Raw genomic sequence first — 24,902 nt, forward strand, 5'->3', positions numbered from 1 at the left:
AGAAAAGATCAAAACAGTCTGATAAGAGATGGTGCTGGTGACACATGGGGCAGCAGGCCTCTCGTTGCTCACAGGAGGGCACCCTGGCACAACCAAGGCGAGCGGTTCAGCAAAATCTATCAGTGACCAACGTGTGCACCTGACCCCACCATTCTCTCTCTAGAACTGTATCTAAATGATAGACATGCACACACATGAAATAAGGTGTCATGGAAGATACCCTTCCTGCTAGGTGCTGCCATCTATTACATGGGAAGACGGAGACCCTAAGACCCTGCCATGTACGTGTAGGGAACAGATTAAATACTGATGGCCCTGCACACATGAGGAAGGGAAGTGGGGGTGAAAAGAACAAGGACTCTCCCTGTGGAACCACATGGAAGGACCATCAAGGTTTACTGCCAAGTGGCAAAAGTCAGGGGCAGGACAGAGTGTATGATGATGTACCATTCCCGACAACACACAAACACACAAATATATTTGCTGATTCGCTCAGACCAATGGCTGCCTAAGGTAAGCAACTTTGCCACAGTTGCTCATCTTTCTTTTGAATTTTATACCATGAATGTATCTTACCTATTCAAAATCAAATTTCTTAAAGAAATATTTTTTTTGCATGCCTGAGCGCAAGTCCTATTTGGCCCCTTTCTCTCTGGGTGGTCTTGGGCAAGTGCCACACCATTTGCTTCCAGGTCTTAATTCTCCCCATTTCCCAGGTGAGTCGCCCTTCAGAGGGCCATTGTGACTATAAACTGCGAGAGTCCTCTGCCTGCTTATTTATGGCTTGAGGGTTTTTATTCCCTAACATTTTATTACAAATGGTCACTTTCACGACTAAAAGTTTCTTCCTCCTCGTCCCCTTCTCTGTTGTGCCCCTAAACACACGCACACCCAGGCCACCCAGAAACACCTATATGGGGCCACACGACTCCAGAGTCACCGGAACGTCCCCTATACCTCAATTCGCTGACAGTGACAGTGTGCAGAAATAGCGACATACACCATACGCCTTCTTTAAAAAGGTCTTCAGGACGAGGACTGGGCAGGGGGTCGGTGCTCCATGGTGGGAGCAGCTGCACACGCCCGCCCAGGCCCACTCTGGCCCCGTCCTCTGGCCGCCACCCCCTTCTTCCTCTGCAGCTGGAGAGAGCCCAGCACCCTCCCAGCCACTGCCAGGGCACCCACCTGCCCAAGTGCTCCTGCAGCACCTGGTAAACGCTGATCCGGAACGTCTCATTATCGAAGCGTTCCCGGATGTAGTCCTTGTAGATCCGGAATTCGGCTGCGGTCACAGCTTCCCCTTCTGGGATCTTGGAGAGATCGAACCGGAACTCCCGATGGTGGTAGCGCGGGTGGAAGAACTCTCTGTCGTGTTCCACTGGAAAGGCAAGAAAACACACCCCAGCACCAAAAGCTCGTTAGTGACTGGGTGTCACTGTCCCAGCCCACAGCCCGAGTACCCTGACTGAGCTAGATGGAGGCGGGCACACGGCCAGCACCCCCTGGCCATGGCTGACCTGCTCCGGCCTGGAAGGCCACAGGTGCAGACCCAGGGTCACTTGAACGACGAAAGCAATGCAGAAACAGTGGGGCACTGGCCTCGCCATCCCAGAGATGCTGGGCAGACTCGGGTTCCAGGAGATCAGGCCCGGGTTCAAATCCAGACTTGGCCACTAACTAGTTGGCCTGGACAAGATACCAAGTAACTTACCTGGACCTCAACTTCTTTCTCTAAAAACTAGGGTAATAATCCTCGTTCAAGGACTGTTGAGGTAAGTGATCTAATCCACATAAATAGTTTAACCTCTGGCAGGGATAGTTAATTGTAAACATAAACCTTACTACGCTTTTTGCAGGGTGCCCTAGGCCCATTGTGCTCAGCCCCAGCCACCTGTGAGAATCACCATGGGAGCTTTGAAAAATGCTGATGCTCTGGCCCAGGCAAGAGCTGGTTATGTTTAACAGCTGGCTCTCTGGGCCCCCGTCTGCAGTGTTTGCCAATTTCCAACCCAGCAGGTTCCAGGCTACCACAGTGAAGTCACCGAAGATGGAGGCGGGAACAATGGCACGCAGTGAGCTCTAGCACCCTGCCCTGCCTGCCTCCTCTGGACCAAGTGAACCTGTACCTTTGATACTGCACTTTTTAAAGTACTCCAGATGTTCCTCATAGCAGCCAGGGTTTACAACCACAGTTAGATTAAGAGCTGAAAAAGAGGCGAATGGCAGAGTCTGGGGGTGGGGGACACTTTTGAAAATGACTTCAGGACAAAACAAGGCAAAGGTCTCAGCTTTTTTCCCTCATACTGGCAGTGGTACTAGACTGAGACATTATGCCCATCTCAGAGATGATGAATACCAAAATGAGTAAGCCTAGGAACAGTGTTTCTGGGAATGGGCCTGTTGTTCTCAAGGATCACGCATCCTCTGGTCCAAAATGGAGCTGGGATGAAGTCGGGAGTCAAGTGCAGGAAGGAGGCAGAATGGCCCAGCTCAGCCAGGCCTGCAGCACATGCTGCGAGATACAGTCCCACCCCCACTTCCAGCCTGGGGGCATGGGGAGCAGAGAGAGAGGGACTGATAATGCAACCAGGCTGGCTCCAGAAGAGAGGACACACATGAGCCCGAAGGCTCTCAGGCTGGGTTAGAGACGCATGCAGCCTGTGACGCCTTTAAGGCAGGCGGTTCCCAGCACTGGTAGCCCAGAGGTCCTGCTTACAGGTTTCCATTAAAAAAATTTTTTTAAATCTGTTCTAAACCTTAATAACAGTCCTAAAAAATATTGGCATAAGGGCAGGGGGTGCTGAGGAATTATCCACTCAGCAGGCTGTTCCCTACGGGGCAGAGGGGGCAGATGAAGTCCTTGAGAGTGAAGGGCATGGCAAAGAGCCCAGCTCACCGTGGAGATGCCCTAGGCCAGTCCTGTCATCGTCCCAGTTCATCTACCCTCCAGGTCACTCTAGGAGGTGCCACAAGCCGTGCCAGTAGGGGATGCACCTGACACGCAAGAGGTGTTGAAGGCATGCCCGTGGTCAAGGAGCTGGGACTCAAACCTGGTCCCCCCGAAATCGGACAGTCACCAGGCATCTCAATGGCTGTGCTAACAGTTCAGCAAGAGTTCCTTTGCCTGTTAGGACTTCTTCACTGCATTACAGCATGTCTGTAACATGTGCCCACACCTTGTGTGTGCAGCCCAGCGAACTGTCACAAAGCAAACCCACTCATCGAACCTCTGCCCAGATCAACGATCAGACTGTCACCAGCATCCCCCTTTTCTCCCCCGGCTTTGCAAACTGTAGGTTTGTTTTGCTTGTTTTGAACATGGTAAGCAGAGAATAACACAGTATATATATTCCTTTGTACCTGGCTTCTTTGATTTGACAGTGTTTGTGAGATTCATTCGTATCACTGTGGATATTCATATCCTCACTGCATATAAAATTCCACAGTTTGATTACAGCACAATCCATTTGTCCCTTCTAGAGCCCACGCACCTTTGGGTGGTTCCAACCTGGGCTCCTGCCGCAGTGCCGCTCCTGCCCTCTGGTGAGAAAGGGCGAGCAGAGCTACACGTGGAATTGTGTCCAGCTTAGTAACACTGACCCTCCCCGAGTGCTGTACCAAGGAGCTTTGTAAGTGTGTGCCAGGAGGAGTGATGGAAGAAGACTGGCCTGCCTATGAAGGTGACGGCATAGCCCGGGGACAATGTGGTGGCCTCCTTAAGGGCTTTTCTGCAGGGGAACCGGGAAGGGGTGGTGAGGCAGTGACCCCCTGCAAACAGTCAGTGTTGCACAGCGTGCTGCCTCAGCCCCTGCACCCTGTGAGGCCCCAGTGAACACAGGGGTGCCCCCAGCAACCCCCACCCAGTCCAAGGTCACCCAAGCCTATTTCATAACTGAGGTCATCACCTTGTCTCCAGGTAGCAGCGTTCAACACTTGGCCCGTCCAGCCTTGACAGACCTCGCCTGCCTGCAGCTCCCGCCCACAAGCACTCCTAGGTCTCCCCCAGCTCTCTGGCCACTCCTTGAAGCGTTCCCGGAGATATTCCCATTTACGGGGGGTTAACACGGAGCTGTGGAATAGGAGGGGAGCACTCCACAGGCCACTCCCCGCTCCCCACTGCTGAGGGTTCCAGGCAAGATCTCCAATGGCAGATAAAGTCTCCGTTTCCATTTCTAACCATCTTCCATTCCCCTCCCACAGTGGTGCCAAATCTCTGAAGGTCATGAAGAGCCCTTGAAGGGTGCAATGCTTCGATGTCAGCAAAGAGGCTGCTCCACGCCGTCACGTGCAGGAACCCCAACCACGATGCCTGGAACGCAGTGAGGCTCCCAACAAAAAACTCCGAACTGCACCTGCTAGCAAATACAGCAATCAACCAAAACCAAGACTGGGGGTGCAGGATCCCCGGTTTACAATGAAGACGGCTAAGAACATATTTATTGAGTGTGTGCCCTATGATGGGTCCCCCACTGAACACTCCTTGCCACCATCTGATGGAACCCAATGAGACAGGACTGACACCCATTTTATAGATGAGGCAACTACAGCTCAGGGAAGTCAGGTAACTTACCCAAGGTCACACAAGTTTAGTAAGTGGCGGAACCTCAAAACCCCCACTCTTGACCTCTGCACTGTCTGCAGCCAGGTGTTCTGAGTTCGAATCTCAGCTGTACACCAGTGTGGTCTTGGCCAAGTTATTTAACTTCTGCCTCCCCTCCCACTGGGAATAACAGTAATGGTCCTTTTTCATGAAGTCGGCACTTAATAACAGTGCCTGACAAATGGAGAGCAGTTTGTGTCTGCCGTCGTTACGAGGCCTCTAAAACAATGAGCTAGACAGTGCCAATCACTATGAAAGAAGCAATATGTGCATGTGGATATTTACATAGTTCAGTGATGATAACTTTATTCAAAAAAATTACAACAGATGAAATAATAAGGTTTGAATAAGCATGACATTCACACAGGTACAATTACTGAAGTCACACCCAGGGAAAAAGGAAAACTGATACATAACTTAAAAATAAGAAGTTTGCTGCAGCAGGGGCATACGTAACTTTTGTAATGAGTAAGATAAAACGTATCTTGACTGTTAAGGAAGTTTAGATAGGGGTTTAAGTTGTTTTTTTTTAAATGATATATGGCAAAAAAAAAAAAAATGATATATGGCTGAAGTGTCCATGTAAATTTCTTGCAAACATGCGCAGGCTCTTTGGGAAGGCTTTCTGAATGAACTTCCTTAATTATTTTAAGACAGTGAGAGGTATGAACCACACGGCCATTCTGTTCTTCCTGAAACCCACATCATCACGTGTTCTGAAAATAATTTTGTATTCTGTCAAAGGAAGAACAGTCATTAAAAAAAAAAGGGCACTGAATACTTCAAAGTCCAAACCAAATTCTAAATCTCACCTTCCTAAGATCTCCATTTTATATGGAAGCCACAGGATGGAATCTCTGCATTTCAATCTCAGAGATGAAGAAGGTTTGTCCCCACTGAAGCAGATAGAAGCATGCATGTACTTTCAGCGAGAAAAAAAACGCCCTTACGCTTTCTTCTGATGTTACCATAGTTGATTACCCAAGGTTTGGTTTTAAAATAAATTTCCAGAGTTGGTATCTCTCTGTGTCCATAAAGAGAAGCTTCCTAAGGAAACCTGGAGCCTAGGAATCCAGTTTTTTCCCCACCGCCCTTTACATTCCAGCACCCCACCAGCTAGGAAAGCTCACAGGCATTAACAAGGACTTTCATCTTCAAAAGATTAAAAGGGCCCAAATCCCTGAGACCAAAAGATAAGTCCAAAGAAAATGGACTCCAGAAAACACCATCCTGACAGCAACCAGCCCCATGACTGTCCCCAAAGCGTATTCTCGTGTCACTCTTTTACAAAAGCATGAAATAATGCCCCTAAAACTGGCCCTGGAAGGAGGGTGTCAATAAAGGGCAGAGGCAGGTGGGAACAAGAGGCCGCCCACCTGAATGTCCCCTCTCATGACCCTCTGACTTGTCAGCAAAGAACTCTGCCCCATATGCCAGTCAAGCCTGTGCCCCAGCACCACCAGGAGCACCACACCCCTTCTCAGCATCTGGGGTTCCTCCTCCCATTTACATTACACAACACGTACATGCATACCCCCACTCAGTTTTAGCGCCTCTGAACAAGGGGGTTACGAAATCCAATCTGCTGTGTAGCCTTGCAAAGGGCAGCATGTATTTAAAGGGTACCTAAGCAAGGGTATTCAGAACCATGCTTTACAGAACTGTGTTTAACACCCTAAAATTAGGGGTGTGGATCCTCAATATATACATTCTTGTGTGCATACATTATTATACACAAAGATAAGGAATACAGTAAATTCTTACAAGTGTGAGAAAACAAATATAGAAGATACCACATTTCTCTGCTCCCTTGTGGATTATTTTGTGCAAGGGCACAGCTCCCCGGGACAAGCAAAGTGCCTGACGCACAGCTCATAGATGTCACAGCAAGTGCCACAACCATGCCATCTCTCTCTCAGAGAGCCTCACAGTCACTCTCCCAGTCATGCCATCACCTTGTCCCATGTCCCCCTTCTCCAGAGTTGAGGGATGGGTGAGAACAAGCCCCAAACTGGGCCAAACATAGGATTTCTTTTATTTTTACTGAACTCTGGCAGGGAAGAGCCCCTGTTTGTTTTCTCTGCCTTGAACTCTAAGGATGTAACTCAGCACTCTGTGCAGAGGAAGCTGGTCTATGAGAAAAGAAAATTCCAGGAAGAATGGGCATCGTACTGTAGGAAGGAAGCCTTCCAGGTTTGAACCTCTGGTCTGGCAGTCCCCATCCCTCCTGAAGTTTGGGGTTTCAGTTCTTCCAAGATGAGTCATGTGGAGGCCCTTCAAACAAGTCCCCTTTAAGCTAATTAGAGTCAGGTTTCGCATTCTGACACTTTGCAACCTACTATTTGCAATCAAGGCAGCTCAGAGCAAAATGATCCTAGCCAGTTAAGCACACATCCGGAATGGATGGGCAGGAAGCACGCCAGGTCGCAGTGGTTCTCTCCAGGCAACCAGGTGCCGTGAAAGCCGCTTTCTTTAGCCTTGGACAACTTCCAAATACAAGATGACCCCTTGATCAGGCTCCACAGAAAGAGGGGCAACAACGGACTTGATCCTGAGCTCCCAGTGCTCAGGCTCAGCACACCCTGACACTTGATAGAGCTCCATAGGTCTATTGGGTCGAAAATTTGGCTCTTTGTGTAATTCCCTTCTGGTCTTTATAGACTATTTTATTGATAACGTTACCTGCCTAAAGGACACAGATTATAAGTGTGTGTGAAGCTCAATGAGCTCTCTCACCGAAAACACACCCAGGCAGGAAACAGCACACTCCTTTCTGCACCAAGACATCCCCACAGACCCCTCCCCAAAGAAGACTGCCATCCTAACACCAACACCACAGACTCACTTGGCCAGCTCGGTGCCTACCTTCTGTGTCTGCTTCCCCGCTCAGCCTCCCACCTTGTGCTTACACGCAGTGGTAGCTCTTCATTTCCACTGCTGTACAGAATTATGTTGCAAGAATAGTCCACAATTTACTTTCTGATGGGCACTTGGGTAGTTTACAATTTGGGTCTATTACAAATTATGCTACAATTGGCATTCCTGTATGTGCCTTTCAAACACATTTCTATTGGTTAAACGCTTTGAGGAAGGACTGCCAGGTCAGAGGGCATGAGGGTGCTCTGCTTTAGTATATGCATCTGTTTCCCTTGTCAAGAATGGGGGGTGGGGGTGGGGAGCAAGCTATGGGGCCAAATGATACATAACCCCTAAAGAGATAAGAGATAGTTCACTTTAGTTTGTTTTAGTAAACCCCAGAGCATCTGTTTGGGTATGAGGGAGGTGGGAGTTCTCCACCAGAAGTGTTGAATAGAGTCTTAAGAAAGAATGGGAGGTTGACCAGCCCCAGGGGACAGGGAAGGCACTGCAGACAGAGGGAACAGCATGACTGAGGCCTGAGAGACAAGCAACAGAAAGTGTTGGTAAGTGGTAAGAAGTCTGTTCAAATGACAAGAAAAAGGCACAATAGTTCCTCACTGGAAAAGTTCTTGGATGCCATGCTAGAAGTCAGTCAGGATCCCATCAACCATGACAGGTTTGATCTGTTATGCTGGGCAGTGCCTTGATCAAATCTACTGTAGGTAGAGGACCAGTGGTACTATGGAAAGTCAAGTTACAGGGGAGTGAGAACAGAGACAGCGAGCTCAGAGGAGGGTCTGGTCCCAGGATGATGCATATCCAGCACACATGCCCCCCTTTTCCCTTCCTGCACCTAAGACAGGCATCACTAAACCATCACAGCTCTCTTTGCTTTGACCTACCACTCGGGCAGCCACTACCAATCCTGGCTATCTGAGAAAACGACTGTATTTTCTGTCCTTGGCCCAGACTTTCGGGGAGATGGAATGGACAAGAAGCACCTCACTAGGGGAATGGATAAAAGTCAACAATTATCAAAGCAGGCATTTAAAGAGAAGGGGAATAGAGAAGGGTTGCCCATTGCTACTTGGAATGCCTAGCAGGCAGTAACACCATTGGCAGGTAAGAGCATAGGAGGAACAGCTCTGGGGTGAAGGAGGAGAGAAGGAAACCCAGCTGCAGACGTGTCAGACTAGAGGTGACCTGCGGGAGGGGAATCCAAGCAGATCACTTGACTGGACGGCTGGAGAGAGGCCGGAGGGTACGGGAGAATGTCCCTGTCGGGGGCTGCTGAATTGGGTTTATGGATAAAGTTCTGTGGAGAACATGCACATGCAATGAGAACGACAAGCACAGCCTTGGACCCACACTGGGGTCTGCGTGGCAGACGGAGAACACAGTCGCCAGGAGACCGCGTCCAGGGGAGGAGCAGGCCCAGAGGGCAGGCAAGATAAGATGGCCAACGGAGCCAGATTCTGAGAAAAGGAGAGGGAGACCATCCCCAGGTTTGGCCCACAGCTTCTCAGAGACCTCAGTGCGTAGCCATCGTGGGGACAGCCATGCAGAAAAGAGCAAGACCCCAGCCACAGATGAGAGGCAGTTGCGTCGCAGAAGGGGGACTGTCGGCCCATACAGAGCTGCCTTCCTTTCCTCCTCGGGCTGCTCCTGGCCAGGGCTGGGAGGGCCGATAACCGAGCAGTAAACAAGCTGATCACCCAGCAGCTCCTTCCAGAACTTTGTGGTTTTCAGAAAAAGCCTTGTTCACCTTCTGGACTATGTGGTTCTCTCACTGTCCCCAAAGCTCTCACTAGCCTATGAGATGGGACCAAATATTTTATGAGCAAAGAGACAGTTTTCAGGTGAAACCTGCCAGTCCAGCATTATTACAACTTTGCTCCTCACTCCAAGGAGGTCCAAAAATCACCAGTTAGGAGTTGGGGACCCATCCATGAACCCCTTCAATGAGGATGAGGCTCTGGGAACCAAGAGAACCAACCAAAGCCTACAACAGGTACAGCCAGAAGCTAGAACTGAGCTTCCAAGGACGCTGACTGCTTAAGATCCCACGGCCCAGAACCTCCCCCATCTTGACTTAACCCTGAAACTTAAAACCCAGACTCCTTCCTTTCCTACAGGGGTACAATTCATCCAGAAGGTTCTGGCACATGCCAGAATTCACTGGAGCTGTTACCACAGCTGCTGTTGGAAGGCGGTTTATGGCCCCACAGCTTCAGGGATGTGAAATGGCTCTTCCTTCATTCAAAGATTTACATGGCGAGATTAAGGAGCTTGAAAAAGCATGCCATAAATTGGGAGTTCTGGAAAACAGAACAGACACAGATGTACCCAACTACTCTTACAGAAACATGTTTCTCTTATAGCATGAGCGTCGATGCGCTTTGCTGCACAGCTCTCAGAGGAGGAGGACTGTCCTAACGCCAGAAAGAAGGAACATAAGTCTAAAATGATACACACTGCCAAGAAAACATACTGGTACCTCCTCAAATCCCACTGTATCCATGTGACAAGTATTCCTTGACCACCCCAGCATGATATGAGAGACCTCCATGTCCTGTTATAGGAGAGAAGTCGATAAAAGCCCAGTTAGAGGGCAGCTCTGTCACCTGCCGAACCCCTATGCTAGGTAACAGTCACTTATTTTATTTTATTTTTAATTGTGGTAAATACACATAAAATTGACCATCTTCACCATTTTTAAGTGTATGGTTCAAGCAGCATTAAGTACATTCACACTGCTGTGCAACCAATCTCCAGAACTTTTAATCTTGCAAAACTGAAACTCCATACCCATTAAATAACTCCGTTCCTCACCCCTCCTCCCAGCCTCTGGTCCCATCATTCTACTTTCTGTGGCTACAAACTTGACCACTCAGGTCTCTCATGTAAGTGGAATCATACAGTATTTGTTCTTTTGTGTCTGGCTTATTCCAGCACAATGTCTTCAAAGTTCATGTTGTAGCATGTGGTGGAATATCCTTCCTTTTTCAAGGCTGAGTAAGATTCCATTGTCTGTATAGCCCACATTTGATTTACCACTCACTTTCTTTTTTTTATTTTTATTTTGGTATGATTAATTTTTTTATTTTGTTTTTTTTTATCATTAGTATACAGTTACAGGAGGAACAGTGTGGTTACTAGATTCCCCCCATTATCAAGTCCCCACCACATACCCCATTACAGTCACTGTCCATCAGTGTAGTAAAGATGCTATAGAGTCACTACTTGTCTTCTCCGTGTTACACTACCTTCCCCGTGCCCCTCCCTTACATTATGTTTGCTAATCGTAATGCCCCTTTTCCCCCTTATCCCTCCCTTCCCACCCATCCTCCCCAGTCCCTTTCCCTTTGGTAACTGTTAGTCCATTCTTGGGTTCTGTGATTCTGCTGCTGTTTTGTTCCTTCAGTTTTTGCTTTGTTCTTATACTCCACAGATGAGTGAAATCATTTGATACTTGTCTTTCTCCTCCTGGCTTATTTCACTGAGCATAATACCCTCTAGCTCCATCCATGTTGTTGCAAATGGTAGGATTTGTTTTCTTCTTACGGCTGAATAATATTCCATTGTGTATATGTACCACACCTTCTTTATCCATTCATCTACTGGTGGACGCTTAGGTTGCTTCCATTTCTTGGCTATTGTAAATAGTGCTGCGTGATTTATCCACTCCTTTTCAGTGGACACTTGGGTTGTTTCTACCTTCTGCCTACTGTAAACAACGCTGCTATGAACACGAGTATGAAAATATCTTTTTGACAGACTGCTTTCAATTCTTTTGGATACATACCCGTAAGTGGAATTGCTGGATTATATGGCAATTCTATTTTTAATTTTTTGAGGAACCTCCATACTGCTTTCCACAGTGGCTACACCATTCCCATCATCAGTGTACAAGGCTACAGTTTCTCCACATCCTCCTCAACACTTACTAATTTCTGGTGTTTTGTCTTGTTTTGACAGTGGCCATCCTAATGGGTGTGCAATGGACAGCTACCTTATACAAGCCTTCCTTCTAGTCTGGATGCCACACCGCACGTGTCACACATCATCTTACTGAATCCCTATAAAACCCTTCTCAGAGGTAGGTATATGCGTTGCATCCATTTTCCTGAGGACAACACTGAGGTTCAGAGAGGTAAAGGTACTTCCTCATGACCACAGAGCTGGTCTGAGGACCCACATGGTGCACCACTCAGCCATCCTGACTGTCTCCCTCACCCTGGGAACCACTGCTGACTTCATAGCTGTGGAGACAATGAAATAAGGACGATGGCTGTGAGTCTACCAAGCTCTTGGCACACATGACATGTTTCAAACATTAATCTTACGAGCTCAGCTCAGAGAGTCAAGACGCTGCAACTCACATCTCTCTCTGGATTATAAATTTTGCTTCTGCCCGATGCCAAAGTCACCCTTGAGAAACACTGACAGCTTGAAGATTTCATAGCAGCAACTCATCTAGGCCCTTCACCCCTCCCCAGGCCCCCCTAGCCCGGCTCACACAAGCAGCATTGTCTCCCCCGGCCCTGGACTGCCGCCTCAACTCTCGAACTTTCCACCAAATGCTTCAGCTGCCAACAAGACCACCTGGAGTCCCACAGCCAGGCGCTCCAAGAGGGTCTTCAGAGACACTGCCTCCTTGTTATATGCAGGGGGCTGCGACCCGAGAAGCAGGGTGCGGAGGCGAGCCTGCCGGCAGGCCAGGCACCCATCCTGAGCACTCCAGCAAGCACAGACGGGGGCGGGGGCGGGGGGCAGAGCGCGTTACTGTACCGCAAGATGAAACACTGCAGTGTCAACATGTGTGTAGAATTGCTCGAACAATGTTATCATTGTGAATTGAATGGACCCAAAGGTTTAGGGGATGGGGCGGGAGGAGAGAGAAAAGATGGGTTTAATTATCTCTAGGGCTGAAGCTAGTTGTTTGCCTAAAAACACCCAGATGCTGGTAGAGCTGAAAAGAAAAAGGGGCTGTAAGCGTACATTGATCTTCCTGCCATAAACCAAGGCGGCCGTCCTTCACCCAGCGGCGCCCCATCTCCTCAGCCAGAGCAGCCCACCCCCTCCTCAGCTAATTGAAAATGAGGGAAAGAATGGAAACAAGTTACTATTTTCAGCTGAACTAGTGACTCTTAACCAGGGGTGATTTTATCCCTCCACCCCCACCAAGGGACATTGGGCAATGCCTGGATTCGCCTTTGTTTGCTGCACCTCAGGGGGTGTGTGCTACTGGCGTCTAGTGGGTGGGAGGCCAGGGACATTGCTCAAACCCCACAAAGCACAGGGCAGCCCCCCACTGGGGGGGGGGGGTCCAGCCCCAGCTTTCCTTCATGCCAAGTTCAGAATCTCCGAGTAAACAGACAGGAAAACCTCAACAGAGTCAGGAAACCCGGGTATGGCTCCCATCTGGGTTCTCGGCTATTGGCTATTGGCTATCGGGGTGCGGCCCCAGGCTCCCTGGACCTCAGCGCTTCCCTCTGGAACAGAGGGATGGATTTAATTGGTCTGAACTCCCCTTTCTCTAACCTACTATTCCACCAATTCCGACCTATATATGGTTCAAGCTCATCCCCCCAACCTTGAATTCTACACGTGTGCCGTACAGTACGGCAACCGCTAACCACGTGTGTCCACAGAGCGCTTGAAATGTGGCCGGTGTGGCTGGGAACTCCACGTTTACATTTAGTTCGGTGTAGTGAATCTAAACCTAAACAGCCATGTGTGGCCTGTGGCTCTCATATCGGACAGCACAGATAGAGACCACTTCCACCATCACAGAAAGTTCTATCAGACAGCGTCACTCTGTAGTGTCACTTCACTGGGTACTTAGAGCAACAGGATGATAATAAAGGGCTTACTGCAAACCAGAGTCCTGATACATGTTCCCAGAGATATGAGGCTTTCGCTTAAAATGACGGTCCTAGTGTGGGAAATTCCACGGAGGTAGGGAGAATTCCAGGGCTGTGTGAGAGGCCTGGGATGGCAGCTGGCTGCTCCAAGGCTCTTGGTTTTGTCTGTAAGACAGGCATGATCACCCTGCTCCGGTCACAGGGCCACCTGGGAGCTTGTCACTGGTGAGTGACATCAGGCTGGATGATCATCACACGCACCAAGTTCAGGAGCCCAGGGGCTCGGCTCCACGCCCACCCTGGCACCACGGCCCCCCACTTTGGCTAAGCTGGGCTCAAGCTGACCGTCCCAGCTCCACAGCCACCCTCCCTGAACACCCCCGCCCCTTTCAATTCCTTCCTGGAGCGTAATTCTTTCTTTGGTTGGCCCGTTGACCTGTTTGCTAACTGTCTTCCCTTCTAGATTTTAACGCCACGAGGGTAAGACCTAAGCAAAGACACAGATCATAAGAGGTTCCAGGCAGGGAGCCTGGCTGAGATGAGTCCCCATCCTACCACCCCCTGGGCTCTTGGCACGTTACTCCTCATCTGTGACATGGGAGGATGCTGACAATACTGACTTCATCGGGCTGTCACAGGACTAAAACAGACCGGGGATTCTCAAACTTCAGGACTCACCTGGGAGCTTATTCACACAGCGCTGGGCTGACTCCCAGTGTTCTTCATTCAGGAGGTCTGACGTTGGGCCAGGACTTGCATTTCTAACACATTTGAAGGGGATGCTGCCAGTCTGGGGACCTCGCTTTGAGAACTGCTAGAACAAAGATCATCTGTGGAAGCCTGGCAGAAGGAAAGTCTCGATCGTGTTCGTTACTACATTGTTGTTCTCCACTGTTCCATCTACTGCATTGACCCGCCTGGCATTTGGTAGGTTCTCAAGAGAAGGGTCTGGGGACTTTCTCCACCGACTTCCTTAGGAGGGTAGAAACCACCTTTTGGCCTCACTCAGCTCAAGCAGCAGCAGAGCATTGGAGTTGAGAAGGGCCATGGACCTGACGGCCTGGGTCTGCACGCAGGCTCTGCCAATCCCCTGCAGTGACTCAGGACAAGTTAACTTGTCTCTGGGATGCTCAGCTTCTCCGTCTATTAAAGAGGGACACTAAGAAACCCTGAGTTATGGGGCCACTGTGAGAATTCAAGACTAGCAATCATGGGGCACGGCAGGGGGACTTATGCCCGGCCTGCTGTCAGCCAGACCAGCGTGGCTGCAGAGTGGTGGGGGTGGGGAGAGGAGCTGCTGCAGCCCACCCCCCTTCGGCAGGACAGGAGGGTACCTCCCCAGGCCTCCCCCAAAGCAGCCAGAGACTCCTGGGTCAGCTGGGCAGGCACAGCTGGTTTAAGGTATTTTAGAAGCAAATCAAATCAAATGAGAATTTATAATCCTTCCTGAGGTCTGGGTTCCATCAACCTAAACTCATTAGGCCCTGGTGGTGCAGGTGCAGCTAAGGAAGAGATTGTTTTGCATTTCCTTCGTGCTGGGCTCCATCTCCCTTTCAAAATAAGAGTCTTCTTAAAGTCCCATACTTGGACCAAAACAGCACAGAGCCATCAGCACTCATTTCTGCAAACAGGTGGCATAGAGACGTGCAAAGGCCATGCCAGGGGCTGGCAGGGGCAGCTTTGGTAGAGACCACAATCTTCAAGAGCCTTGTTCATTTCATGTTCTTGTTTTTAACAAACTGAACTTGAATTCCCAAACTGAATTATCAAAACACCCTCAAAACGACACTGTTGCCCCTTGCACCTATTTCTGATAAAGGAGGGAGAATCTGAGATCAAACCAGAGAGTGGCTGTGAAATCACATTTAGGATTCTTTGCTGGATGTAACTGGTAGAGTGCAGAGACTCCCAACATGACCCTCCGGTTTACACAAGACAGCTCTACGTGGGATCACCTTTCCACATCACTGGAAATGACAAGTAATGATTTAAATGAGCTCTTATACAATCACATTTATATAAAGTTTAAAAAATAGGCAAGACAAATCTCTGCCGTTAGAAGGAGGGCAGTGGGTCCCCTTGGGTGAGGGTGATGCGCTTCTGGGAGATTCTCAGTCTTGGGTGCTGGTGACCCAGGTGTGTTCACTTTGTTAAAATTCCTAACTGTTCTTGATCTGAGCACTGTTCTATACATGTTACACTTCAACAGTTTCATTTACAGTAAGTGTTGGTGGACTTTATCCATCTCCGGTTCAACTCAAGAAGTGTTTGTCACCATATTTCTTCTACTGAAGAGGTACAATCAAAAGAACACTGTTACCAATTTTAAGACACTTTGGTTTTGGAAACTTTGATAAAGAAATGGGACATTTGCATAAAATACATAACTAAAAACATTTATGTGGCTTCCCACTTGCCCTCACAGGTGACCCTCCTGTCTTGCCGATGGGTTTCAGCCCTGGGCAAGTTCCCTATGGATTCAGTGAGACCGAGGAACGTTCTGGAGGTGAAAGGGTTTACTACCTGGCTTGTTCTGCCAGCGACAGCGACAGGTCGAGGTCGAGCACTAGAATTATGTATCCAACAGGCTGCCAGGTCTGTAATCCCCCTTAGTCCCTGCCCTCGATGCTGCCACCACTCCAGTCTCATCTCTGCTCTCCTGCAGCCTTGCAGCCGTGTCACCATGTTGCCCAGAGTACTGGGCGGAACTCTTTATATAGTGTCAATAACAACGTATTGCCCACACGTGTGTAGTGAGCTAGCCAACCAGGGCCAGGTGAGAATCCTGGCCACAGGAACCTTCACCTTATCCACACCTCTCATTACCAAGGCTTCTAACTAACCTGCTCTAAACCAGTTCTTTGAGCCTGAGGGGCACTGCAGAATCAAGTTTAACAGAGAGGGTTCAGGAATAGGGCCTCCAAATTCAAATACATGTGCTGACTATGTATCCCAAGACAGCTACTTATCTGTGCTCACTTTTCCGGTCCATAAGCTAGGATAATAATAGCCACCACCTGAAATAGTTGTTATGAAAATTAAGTTAATATAATAAAGAGGATAAAGTTTGCTTGGCACATAGTAAGCCCTGGACAAATGTTAGCTACTCAGATTACTTTTATAATGGCTAACACGGCCATAATTCAACAGACACACCCCCAAGCCCCCAACCCAACTACACGGAGCCAGAGGCTGACTCCTAGCAATCTTGTTTATGTAGGATGATCTATCTGCTACGCCAACTGGTTCATGAATGAACATGATTCATGCTGCCTAAGAGTCTCTCCCCAGGAATTTTAGTTGGGTGCAGTAGCTCAACTGTGTCATCAAGAACCCAAGTCTCTTCTGTCTTTTTGCTCTGCCATGGTCTGCCCATTGATTTTTAATCTTAGGTTTGCTACCTCATAGTCACAACATGGCTGCCATGACTCCAAACACCACATTTTCACACAACTGCATTCAAGGCAGAAAAAGGGAGAACAGACAGAGTTCTGTTTGCCCATCTGTCACTTAACAGGAAGCAAAACATTTTTCAAAACTACCTCCTACCCCATTCTACCCCTAGCAAATTTCCTCTGTGTCTCACTGGTTAGGACAGCACCCTGTGGCCATTCCAACCTGCTAGGGAAGCTGGGAAAGCAAGTATGTGGCTAACCAGATAGCTATAATTATAAGTTGCTGTGGGTGGCCATCCTTCTCCCAATAGGCAGGGTAGCAGTGGAATCCAGTGAGGTGGAAAGAGGGAAGCTGTTCTGTAACAGAGATGAGGAATGTGGACAGAATAACCCCTGGATTCTCTAAGAACCTTCTAGCTGCTACTGTGTCCTATCATAAGGCCTGGAAATACACTGATTTCCCTTTTATTTTTTTTTGAAGCTGAATTTTAAATAGGTTTTTTTGCAACCAAACAACTCTGTTCATGTACTTTAATTTAAAAAAAACACAAACACATGCTGCCTAGAACTAACCCCTGAAAATACCTCCTACTTCCTTTTCCCCTGACCATCTCTTCCAACTGGCAGGCCTAAAGATACACTCAGACAGTCTCGTGTTACTCTGTATTAGAAACAAACAGAAACAACCAGGGGCCCAGAACCCACTTACAGGAAAAAGTTCTTTCAGACTCTTCAGTGTACATACAAGGTTCTGCCAGGACGGGCAGGCCTTTCCTCCAAGCAGTTCTCCACCCTTGGCTAGCAAACAATGACACAGATTCTTAAAATGCCTTGAGTATCTTGATCTGTTCATCCTCTACCCAGAGGGACACAGGGGCCACCTGTCTTACAAGTAGAACTCAGACCAAGCCCCACCCCACCTCTGCTTCTTCTCAAGGGACAGTGACCCCTAACCTTTTCTGGTGATTTCCAAGAACTTTTGCTCCTTGTCTAAGGAGACCAGGAGAGTTCGGTTGAAAAAGTAAAGTTTGTTTACAGCAAACAATTGACTGTTGGCTACAGTCCTATACAGTCTTCAAAGTTAGGACTGAAGTTGTACCTCCTTATAGGTTTGCATTAAAGAGGAACAAAGTCTCTCCATGGTCTGCAGAGAGTCTGGTTGAATTAATGTCAACAGGCAACAACTTCTGCATATATTTACAGTGGTACTCTATTATTTGGAGACTGGAAACTAGTGTAGGACCTCTGTCATGTAGTGGGGCCAAATCATATGTGCAATAAGTTACATAAATTCACCTATAGAGCACTTAAGAAAATAACAAAAAGGTAGAGAGAAACAATTTAAATCATTTGAATGTGGCTACCCAATAACCACTTCTAATACACTTTTCCCTCACTTACTCCCAGAGTGTTGGCTAGAGGCCAGTTTCATACCTTCTAATCCTTCCTTGCTGCAAGACTGGCCTTATGCATCAATTTGGCCTAAGGACTTAAGGAGAAATTCCTAGGGAACTTCTAGGAAACCAACAGATAAGTAAGCAAGGAGAACGCTGAACCCTCCCCTTTCTCCTACCTTGAACATGAGAATGTATGAGGATGTGATGTCTGGAGCCACAACAGCCATCTTGTACCCATGAGATAACAGGCATGAGAAATTTGAGGGTGGCGGAGAGAAGATAGAAACTTCACGTATACCTGGATGATATCATTGAGCTGCTACCCCAAACTTGGAATCACCTCCCTGAAGACTTGCTGTTTAGGGAGATAATATGTTTTTAGGGAGATGATATGTTTTTTGTGCTAAAGCTGCTGTTAGGTGTCTCATGAGACAGAACAAGTCCCAAATGAGACATCATTCCTCTCCTAAGGAGGGTGCAGGCTTTGGGAGGTATGCATCTCACAGTATCTCCTGGCCCAGAGGGTGGTACTGGTTTAAAGAACGGTACTTTGGGGGCACCACAGGCCCTACACTCAGACCAGTTGTATCATCTCGTGTGCAATGGAAGCAGCAGCATGTGCCCCATTGCTGGAAGGAAAACAGACTCACACGGAGACAGAGTGTCTACCTCCAACGCGGCAGCTTCCTAAAGGTTTCAGGGTAATTTTTACTCTGACCAATTTCTGTCCCACCTACTGCCTTCAGCTCAGCCCCCACTGAAGGGGCAACTGCAGCTTCACGTCATTCTTCAAATGCTCAGGGCTTTTGTCAAAACCTCTAAGGGTTGTTGAGTAAAACACATAACTTTCAAACTGGGAAGCTATTTAATGAAATGCATAGCCTTCGATATGAGGGCACAAGCTAGACTCAGGAACTTATAGGCATCCTCACTGAGTTGCAGCTGATAGACTAACCAGGACATCAGGCGACAGTCCTTTACCTAGAAGGGCCCAGAAGACTCTACAGCCAGACTGGGCCCCACAGGCAGCCCCAGGAACAGCCCGTTTCCTGAGAGTCCCCTGCCATTACCTCACCCAATCCAATTGCCCTGAGCCCCTACATTAGAGGAAATGGCTACAGACTGAACTGTGCCCCCAAATTCATGTGGTGAAGCCTAACCCCAACATGATGCTATTAAGGAGGCTGTGTCTTTGGGGGAAAACTGGTTTGGATGAGGCCATGAAGATGGGGCCCCATGATGGGATTAGTGCCTTTATGAGAAGAGACCAGAGAGCTCTCCTCTCCTGGCCATAAGGACTCAGCCCGAAGACCGCTGTCCACACGCCAGGGAGAGAAACGGAACCTGACCATGTTGGTCCCCTTAACTTGGACTTCAGCCTCCAGAATTGTAAGGAAATTAATTTCCATTGTTTAGACCACAGGCTTTCATGACGCAGCCCAAGCTGACGGAGGCAGAAGCAGGGCCAAAGCACTCGGGTGCCTTCGGTAACCCGCCTGGGCTCGCACGGTGACCGGGGACTCAAAGCCAGACAGACGTGCCATCCCCAGAGCTGGGCAAGTGACCCATCTCCCCTGAGCCCCAGTTCCCTCACACTAAAAACAAACGTGGGACTCGTGCTATTTGATGGGCAGCCTGCATGGGTGGGTTTTTTCACTTAAGACAGAGAAATGTCAGCTGCCCATATCAAAAAGTGGGACGTGTGATATGCTACCCCACCAAGTCGGACATAAACAGAGTCCAGAAAATAAAAAGGAAAAAAGTACAATTTTACAATTTTTTCCTGACTCTCAGGAAACAGGGGCTGCTCCTGGGGCTGCTTTTGGGGCGGTCTGGCTGCAGAGTCTCTTGGGCCCTTCCAGACGAGGGACTGTCACCTGGTGTCCTGGTTGGTCTATCAGCTGCCACTCAGTGAGGACACCTCTACAGCCATTAAATAGCTTCGCATTTTTAAAAAGGTATACATTTTTATTTACAATTTTTTTAAAGAGCAGGCCAGCCCACAGCTAAGCATACAAATCTGAGGGGTGGTTTGTGCCCTACACTGGGGGACAGACACCGAGCTGGTCCAGATGGTTTGAGTCAGTGTTTCCTTAAACTGCATCAGTAAACATCAATTGTAATCAGCAAGGGGCAACTTTCTAGTATAACAGGATTCATAACAAAAACCCAGCGTCCTGGTCTGTCTCGTGCCCAGTCTACACAGATGAGCTTCCCTCTCACCACGGGGTGGAGAGAGGACCATCCTGACCACAATCCTGCAGGGCTCAGCTTGTGGGACCTGGGCACCTGCTCTCATGCCCAGCATGAGCCGAACAGCACACCCCACTGCCCTGGAGGAGACGCTGCGCTTAGGAGCTGGGCAGGCAGGCCAGCTCCAGAGCGGTCCACGCTGCGGCCTGGCAAGGGACAGCGTCACGGCCGGCAGCTAACTGCTGGGCACCTGCTGCCTCGCGGGCGTCAGTCCCAGTCTCCTCCTGCCTCCACACGGGGCTCATCAGTGCAGGCCCCATGGGCAGCCCCCATGTCAACCGAGAGGAGGAGACGGGGACCCTGGCCAAGGCCACAGAGCTAACAAGGAGCAGAGGTGTGATTAGGCTCATGGGCTCCAACCCCAGAGCCAGTCTTAACTACCACCTGAGACATTGTAGGAGAAGTTTTTAAAAACAGAACATGGAGAGGACGCTGCTGGGCTGAAGCGAATTTAGGAAGAGCCGTGCAGTGGGCTACGTGAGCTCCGTGGGGAGGCGCAGCGCACAGCTCCCGGGAGAGACGCTGAGAAGTCTTCAGAGCAGAAGTCTGTTTAATCAGTTTCCTCAAAGTAGGAGGGGTCCCTCTGAACACGCAGGAGGACAGTGTCTGTGTGCCACTGGATGTCTGCAGAGGGACAAATGTACACAGCAAGCCAGATAATAAGTATTCTAGGCTGTGGGAACATGCAGCCTCTGCTCAACGACACGCTGTGCAGCGTGGAAGCAACCGTGGACAGCGCGCCAATGGATGATCACGTTCCAACCAAGTTTTATGGGCAGTGCAATAGACTTTCATCCGATTTTCACTCTGCGGGAAATACTATCCTTCTTTTTTAATCACGCTTTTAAAAAATGTAAAAACCATTCTTGTTCACAGGCTGTACAAAAACAGTGGGCCAGTCTGGCCTGAGGGCCACAGCCTGAAGCGAGCAGGTCTCCTTGCTGTAAGCAGCTTTTGAGCGACCGGGGAGAACACGAGCAGCTTCCCTGCCCACGCCAGCTCCCGCCCCAAACAACCTGCCAAGAGAGGGGAATAGATGAGAGGGATTTTTGTCCTATTCCCTCCTGAGAAAGTTGCAAGGAGAAAAAAATAGGGACCAGTTCTAAGTGGGTGTTTAGTAATCTGTTAGTATCACCCGGCAAAAGGCACTGTGAAAATATTTTGGTTCCCAGGAGGAGATGCCTTAGAGAGCTCACCTCCCTTTCTGTCTCCGGGGTGTTTCAAACCCAGGCCGAGCTGTGTTCCCCGGAGAGCGCTCACGTTTTGATTGCAATCGGTGTGCCTTTCAACAGGAAAATGATCCATCAGCGGAGAAACGCTCCTTTCCCCACTCACTGCCACGGGGCCGATGAGCTTGAAGCAAAGACTCTCAAATCAATTTCCAGATTTGAGGAAAGTTACCCTAAACTAGGGGTTTCCAATTGGGGGCAATTCTGACCACCAAGGGGCATCTGGTAATGTCTGGAAACACTTGGGGCTGTCACAGCTTTGGGGTGGGCGTCCCTGGCATATGGTGGGCTGAGGCCAGCGATACTGCCCAGCATCCTGACAGCCCGCAGTAAGGCACCCTGCCACTCAAAATGCCCCGGTGCTAAGGCTGGGGACCTCTGCCCTCAATCTACCTTAAAAAGGCACTTGTGAGTTCCTAAGGGGTCTGAGCCACAAGAGACCCAGAGATTTCGAGATTCCCCTTTCCCATCCCCCCTCCCAGTATATTAAGACAACAAGGAGCTTGGGTTCGGGTAGGTATAAGGCAAGTAGCTTCATTTATTGTTTCCTCCTAAAGGAAATGACCAACCGGTGCCTCCACCCTATAAACATTTACTGGCACCTGGAAGGTTCTGAGGCCCCACTGCCATTTTTAAGGGTTTCTCTCTCAACAAATGTTAGGTCAAGTCAGTCAGAAAATGGAACGGAGAGGGGGAGATGGAGGGGAAATTGTTACCAAGTTCAGGACCCAGAGGAAAACTGAAAGACCTAAACTGATCCCCCGCCCACCCCCCTTTTCTTACTCGTAAACGAATGACTGCTTTATTCTGGGCGTCTTACGAGGGAGGCAGAGAATTTTAAAGGTCTCGGGGCACAGCCGCGAGGAGTTTTCGTTTGCTGGCTAGTCCCTGTCGTGTGAGTGGATCTGTAGCCTGATTAGTTACTGGCCTCTGGGGCGTGCTGCCCTGAACACACTCTCAGAGTGCCTCTGCGGAAGGCTTTCTGGCTCACTAGAGCTTGGAAAAATAGTCGTCACAAAGAAGAATGCAGAGAAAAATGTAACAAATACCCAGGTACCCACAACTAAGATTAATAAGAGTTAATATTGTGGTTGCTTCCTTTTTCTTAAATAAACTTTAAAACTTTGAGTAACCTTAGATTAACAGGAAAGCTGCAAAGACCACACAGAGTCCCCGCACCCTCACGCAGCTTCCTGCAGTGGGAACGCCTTCCACAACCATGGGGCGCGAGTCAGAACTAATAAGCAATGAGCTTCGCTGTGTTTCCATTAGCTAAACTCCAGGTTTTTCAGATTGCACCAGTGTTTGCACTGATGTCCATATTCTGTTCTAAGATCTGCTCCAGAATAGCCCATTGCACTTCTCATAGTTTCTTATTATTAAAAAGAAGAAAACTTAAAGAAACAGTTGAGGGTTATTTAAAAATCTCTCCCCAATCCCATCAGTTCCCTACCTCCCCAGAGGCAGCTGGCTCTGAGTCCTGTTGCCCCAGGCTTCCATGGTGTTACTACATATGCACGAACCCACAAATGACAGTGTATTATTTGACGTCCTTATGTGCGTTTTGACACAATGACAAATGTTTACACCCTAAGCATCCTTCTGAAGCTTCTTGCTCTCTCCTGACATTCCATTTTGAGTCTATGTTGATACGTAAAAAAGAAGTCTTTGTATTCATGTCTGGTTTATTACAAATTCGTAAATAAATTTATTACCCATTTATTTCTCCAATCTCCCATTCATGGACATTTAGACTGTTGGTAATTTTATGCTAGTATAATCAACATGCACTATTTATTCTGTACACACGGTAAAGACTCTCTCCGTCATCTTCTGTTTATAGTATCTTGAGGTACTGCTATTCAGACACCAATCTTCACCTGCCTCTGGAATTTCCCCATCAAGGGGCTGTGGGGTGCACGCAGGAGCCCCAGTACATGAACACCTGGGGCCCTCTGCACTGACAATTTTAAGCCATTAAGACAGAGGAGAAGGGGGTTATCATAAGCAGGATGGTTAACACAAGGGTAAGATGTATGCTGCTCATCCTTATCTTACTCTTCCTTACACAATGTAAAGGTCAAGGGCTCAGCGTCCGTTTTGTGGCCTCACTCCACTCTCCTCCTTCCCTGCGCACCCCCAACATGGCCAGGAGGAAACAGTAGCTGGCTTTACATTCAGCAAGAGCTGGATTCAAATGCCAACACCACCACTTCCTGGCTATGCAAGTTCGGGCACCTTCAGTTTCCTCTTCCCTAAAATGGGAATGATACTACTTGCTTTGCAGAAAGCCAGAAGAATTAAATGAGGAGCCTGTTAAAGAAGTTGGCTATAAATCCATGACAGCTACAGAAAGATCTCAAAGCTCTCACTTTATCACTATGATCTATTTCTGTGATGCATTTAGATAATGAAGGAATCTCTGAATTCACTTTTCTAGATTTGGCCATGCAAGATCCTGCCTGGACCAGGAAATACCTCTGAAGCCCAGAAGAAAAAGCAGCTCTGAGGCCCAGAAAGAATTCAGGGCAGCAAGACTTCATGACAAGGTGATAACCTGCGGCGCCAGGACAAACGCCAGCCAGGACAAGCACCTCTTGAGCTGGGAGCAGAGTCAGGCTCCTTAATTCTCTGGGTAGTGAACCAGACTAAAGCTGCAGCCTGCTTTTGCTGAAAGACAAGTCCTAAAGAGGAGAGTCATTTTACAAGTGGGAATTGAGAGAAGTGGTTATTCTTGTTGAACCACGTGAACACCTCAGTGATGCGGAAGCTTCTAGAAACACAGTCTCCAAAATATGGTACAAGCATTTGGGGGAGGCAGGAAGGATCCACTGGGACACGGGAGGAAAAATATTACAATCACAACTGAGTACATTTCAAAGACTGATGAACATCAGGGAAGGTGGAAATTTACCAGCCACGCTTCCATCAAAATCTCTGCATAATTGGTGAAGTTGAAAAATAAGGATCTTTTTTCAGAAATGCAGTCAACTGTTCATTCACTTGCTCCATTTCTACCTTTTTATCCCGTGAGGTAGCCTTTGCCTTCAATAGTGTGGGGGTCATTAGAGCCACTGGCAGATTCTTTCTGGTGCTGCCCTTCCCAAGCTCGGGGTGGAACTGTAATCTCCTCCCCACCTGGATGACTAGCTCTGCCCAATCAAATGTGAGCAGAAGTACCACATCACTTCCAGATGGAAATTTTACTTATTTCTGTATTGAAATATAGTTGATATACAATATTATGTTGGTTTCAGGTGTACAACGCAGTGATTCTATAATTATATACATTACTAAATGCT

At 48.5% G+C, this 24,902-nt stretch overlaps 1 protein-coding gene across 1 annotated transcript in view; it reads right to left on the bottom strand.

Moving 5' to 3' along the window:
• Positions 1-24,902, bottom strand: part of BMP7 (bone morphogenetic protein 7) — an 84,127-nt gene that overhangs the window by 49,064 nt on the left and 10,161 nt on the right. The window contains exon 2 of the mRNA XM_036901903.2: positions 1,186-1,378. Within this exon, the coding sequence (XP_036757798.1) occupies positions 1,186-1,378 (193 nt within the window). The remainder of the gene's footprint in view (positions 1-1,185; positions 1,379-24,902) is intronic.

This window comes from Manis pentadactyla, chromosome 5 (genome assembly GCF_030020395.1).
Source record: "Manis pentadactyla isolate mManPen7 chromosome 5, mManPen7.hap1, whole genome shotgun sequence".
Taxonomy (NCBI): Eukaryota; Metazoa; Chordata; class Mammalia; order Pholidota; family Manidae; genus Manis; species Manis pentadactyla.